Below are 4,797 nucleotides of genomic sequence, written 5' to 3'. Positions count from 1 at the left end.
TTTTGTGTGTGTGTACTGTCTCTGCGGGTCTGAATGGAGGAAGCTGAAGCGTTGGACTGGGATATTTGCTGCCATCTAGTGGTAGTAAACGGAACAACGACACTGCAAAGAGCGCTTGCTGCTACAATAAACTGTATAACAATGCAATGTAATTGTTTCACTGTGTAGTTTCAGCAGATAAGACCGTTTTCATTGTGATTGTGCCCTGACAACAACAAAAAAATGCAGTTTTGAGAAGTGCAGTAACTGCAGTCGACTGTGGTATTTTGGACGCAGTAATTGCTGCGTTCAACTGCAGTTGATAACTGCATTGTACTGCAGTTGAACTGCAGTTATACTGCACTCTAATTGCAGTTACACTGCAAAATTACTGCAGTAAAAAAAGTGTTTTATGCATACTGTAGTTATACTGCACTCTGACTGCAGTCTTTCTTCCGTAGCGGTGCGGTGATATAACATATCTGATTGTATGGGGTCCCCTACGGAAATTCCGGTTAACTTTCATGCAAGAAACTTGAGTCTGACATAACACCTGCAGCTAGCAGAGGCAGAGGTTCATTTTATTACAGCACCCCCGTTGCATTCTGGGAGAGTGGATAGAGACTCAGCAGTGGATCTTTTTTAGTAGTACGGCAATTTCTGGCACCCGAAATCTCATGTCGAAATAGCTAGTCTTCCGCTATCGGTAGTAATGGCGCTGACACGGTTCGAACGGTTCCTGGCCTCGATACTGCGGGGAGCGGTCGGGATGCTGTTTGCCGTCTTCCAGCTGCTCGCTCAGCGGCGGGGAGCCGAGAGGTCGGTGAGGAGGCTCCCACCAATCACCAACCCACTGTTGATGGTCCCCGCGATGCGGCTCGCCCGCATGATTCGACGGAGAGAGGCAGGTGAACTTTATTAAAGTATTGTTAGGTAGTTAAATGCCACCCGGTAGATCGTGACATAACGTGTAGTCATATAGAAATGTCCGGGGTAAATTAAGAACTGCCAGTTGCTTGTTTTATTATGCATCGTAGCTCGGAATGTTTAGGGAAGAGAAAGATGCTGCAAGGTGACTCGGTGGCACTGACGAATGCTGGGATATGTAGGCTAGTAATAACTCATGACAGTAGTTTACTGACATAGTAGTTCGTACCTAATAGTAGTTGTATTACTCTGGGCCTACTTGAATAAATTAGCCTATTGAATTAACATTTCATATAAAATACATTCAAGTTGGTTGTGTTTTCAAACACATCCGGTCACATCCCAGAATATATACTGTAGTTTGGTTCTCTATTCCATACAGGTCTCTATTCAAAAGCAGTGCACTACATAATAAGGTACCAGTTGGGACACAGATTTGTGTGGCTTTTGATGGTTGAGCCGGGCTCCCTGTTGAGAGGGATTTACTTCTAGAACGTGAACAATAGTGGCAGGGGGCCACGTAGAGCCACCGGAGGGGACTTGACTTCACCTGCACAAAGGTCACTGTAGTCAGAGGAGGCTACATCCCAAATGGCAACTGGTGACCTATATAGTGCACTACTTTTGACCAAGGCCCATAGGGTTCTGGTTGAAAGTAGTGCACTATAAAGGGAATAGTGTGCTATTTTGGGATAGAGACAGAAACAATAGGAACTCTTTCCCCGACTCCCGTTCTCTCTCTGCTATGTAACGTTACAGTGCTTTGAACATCTGGAAAATGTCACTATACATCCTGCCAATTGTACTCTCAGAATAGCTTTTTACAGTGTATACAGCGTACGAGAATAGGCATATTCATCCTAAATATTCACCGTTGTGCTTCTCATTTATTTTTTGGATTGATCATGTTTGTATCCCAAATGGCACCCTATTCCCTATGTAATGCACTACTTCTGGTCAAAGGTAGTGAACTAACAGGGAATAGGGTGGCATTTGGGGCACAGAATATCTTGATGAATCAGACTGTAATTGATATAATTGCCCCTGTTCACTCAGGTAACCAGTGTGGAGGTGGTACAGACCTACATAGACCGCATCCAAGAGATTAACCCTCTCATCAATGCCATGGTCAAGGACAGGTAAGAGAGAGGGTGTGTGTGTGTGAGATCGAGAGAGGACACCTACTTTCACTGTGCATTTCAAGTCAAGCCACACTCCCGTCCTCCCTTTATCTCTTACCTCCTATTCTCTGTCCTTCCCTCCTACCACCCCTCTCTCTCTCTCTCTCCCTCCATCCCTCCACCCATCTCTCTCAGGTTTTCATTGGCCCTGCAGGAGGCAGCCCAGGTAGATAAGCTGATAGAGGAGGAGACAGGAGGAGAGGATGTTCTGGAGGACAGGCTTCCTCTACTGGGTGTCCCTTTCACTGTCAAAGAGGCCTTCTCCCTCCAGGGTAGGCTGCTAATGCTACTCCTTCTAATGATGGTTAGAATAGAGTCACTTTATGTCTATGTACCCTGGTACTCTGGCAAACAGGGTCACTGCCCTGACCTGCAGCAGTACTGCTGTCTGTTGTATTTCAATATTTGATGCAACGTTTGGTGCCAAAGTATGGAGTCTTGCGTCCAGGGCAGGCTACTAATGCTACTTATAGTGAGGATAATATGATCAACATGGCCAATACCCTGAGCTGTAGTTGTGCCTGTGCTGCAATCAGTGTTCTTTCCCCACTGGTTGTCCTTGATGCAACGTTTGTTGCTAAAGTCTATCTGTCTCTGTGCCATTCCCTCACTCTCAAGGTCTAAACCTGCTGAAATTGGAAACCTACTGAACTACTACAGTTGAAATAGAAGCCTTGTTTGTTCCAATGCCTTGTCCACTGTCCCCATTTACCATCCCTCTCCCTCTCTCTTCTCCCCAGGCATGCCTAACTCCACAGGGCTGGTGTCACGGCGGGGGGTGATTTCGGCAACGGACGCTCCCCCGGTGGCTCTGCTGAAGAGGGCAGGGGCCATTCCTCTGGGGGTGACTAACTGTAGTGAGCTCTGCATGTGGCTTGAGTCCCATAACCACCTGTATGGAATCACCAACAACCCGTACGACCTGGAGAGAATACCAGGGGGAAGCTCCGGTTAGTTACACTGCTGTCATTCTCCAATGGAATGGAATGGATGGAATCCAATGAAATGGAATGGCAACAGAATGTTTGGAATACGGTGGAATGGAGCAGATAATAGAATGTTACCTTTACTGTCAACCTTCAATATATTGTTACTACCATCTAGTATGACCTTTATCTCTCTGTCTGTCTCTCTCAGGAGGGGAGGGCAGTATTTTGGGGGGCGGTGGTTCCGTGATAGGGGTTGGCTCTGATGTTGGGGGCAGTATTCGCATCCCAGCATTCTTCAACGGTGTCTTCGGCCACAAGCCAACATCAGGTGAGGGCGTCCAGTCTGACACCTGTGTGTGAGTGTTGTGTGCATGGAGGTTTGTATCTGTCCCGCGTTGCAGAGAGACACGTCCTGTGTGTGTGAGACGCTCACACCAATCTGCTGTCTCTGTAGGATGTAACGGGGCCAGTTCCTTCTAATCGTGCGTGTGGTTGTGTTTAATTGCAGGTGTGTGTGTATTTTAATATTTGGTATGTTATTAGTATCCCCATTAGCTGTTGCTAAAGCAGCAGCTACTCTTCCTGGGGTCCACACTGAACATGATACAGAACATCGTTAGACAACAACAGCTCAAGGACAGAACTACATACATTTAAAAAGGACACACAGCTTTCATGTCAATACAATACACACAAACTATCTAGGTCAAATAGGGGAGAGGCGTTGTGAGGTGTTGCTTTATCTGTTTTTTAAACCAGGTCTGCTGTTCATTTGAGCAACAGAGTTCCATTGAATAATGGCTCTATGTAATACTGTACGCTTTCTTGAATTTGTTGTGGATTTGGGGACTGTGAAAAGACCCCTGGTGGCATTTTGTTTTTATATATTTTTTTATTCACCTTTATTTAACCAGGTAGGCTAGTTGAGAACACCTTTATTTAACCAGGTAGGCTAGTTGAGAACACCTTTATTTAACCAGGTAGGCTAGTTGAGAACACCTTTATTTAACCAGGTAGGCTAGTTGAGAACACCTTTATTTAACCAGGTAGGCTAGTTGAGAACACCTTTATTTAACCAGGTAGGCTAGTTGAGAACACCTTTATTTAACCAGGTAGGCTAGTTGAGAACACCTTTATTTAACCAGGTAGGCTAGTTGAGAACACCTTTATTTAACCAGGTAGGCTAGTTGAGAACACCTTTATTTAACCAGGTAGGCTAGTTGAGAACACCTTTATTTAACCAGGTAGGCTAGTTGAGAACACCTTTATTTAACCAGGTAGGCTAGTTGAGAACACCTTTATTTAACCAGGTAGGCTAGTTGAGAACACCTTTATTTAACCAGGTAGGCCAGTTGAGAACACCTTTATTTAACCAGGTAGGCTAGTTGAGAACACCTTTATTTAACCAGGTAGGCTAGTTGAGAACACCTTTATTTAACCAGGTAGGCTAGTTGAGAACACCTTTATTTAACCAGGTAGGCTAGTTGAGAACACCTTTATTTAACCAGGTAGGCTAGTTGAGAACACCTTTATTTAACCAGGTAGGCTAGTTGAGAACACCTTTATTTAACCAGGTAGGCTAGTTGAGAACACCTTTATTTAACCAGGTAGGCTAGTTGAGAACAACTTCTCATTTGCAACTGCGACCTGGCCAAGATAAAGCATAGCAATTCGACACAAACAACAACACAGAGTTACACATGGAATAAACAAAACATAGTCAATAATACAGTAGAACAAAATACAACAAAAAGTCTATATACAGTGAGTGCAAATGAGGT

The 4,797-nt window shown here is 44.7% G+C and overlaps 1 protein-coding gene across 1 annotated transcript; it reads left to right on the top strand.

Annotated features, from left to right (window-relative positions):
- Positions 1 to 615: 615 nt before the first annotated feature.
- LOC139401296 (fatty-acid amide hydrolase 2-A-like) lies at positions 616 to 3,078 on the top strand. The gene is made up of 4 exons (XM_071145638.1): positions 616 to 883; positions 1,963 to 2,045; positions 2,223 to 2,359; positions 2,828 to 3,078. The coding sequence occupies exons 1-4, from the start codon at positions 692 to 694 to the stop codon at positions 3,040 to 3,042; spliced, it is 627 nt and encodes a 208-aa protein (XP_071001739.1). The 5' UTR covers positions 616 to 691; the 3' UTR covers positions 3,043 to 3,078.
- Positions 3,079 to 4,797: the final 1,719 nt, after the last annotated feature.

The sequence above is a fragment of the Oncorhynchus clarkii genome, unplaced genomic scaffold, assembly GCF_045791955.1.
Source record: "Oncorhynchus clarkii lewisi isolate Uvic-CL-2024 unplaced genomic scaffold, UVic_Ocla_1.0 unplaced_contig_3351_pilon_pilon, whole genome shotgun sequence".
NCBI lineage: Eukaryota > Metazoa > Chordata > Actinopteri > Salmoniformes > Salmonidae > Oncorhynchus > Oncorhynchus clarkii.
Note: the sequence above shows the minus strand (reverse complement) of the source record. Positions and strands in the feature narration are given on the sequence as shown.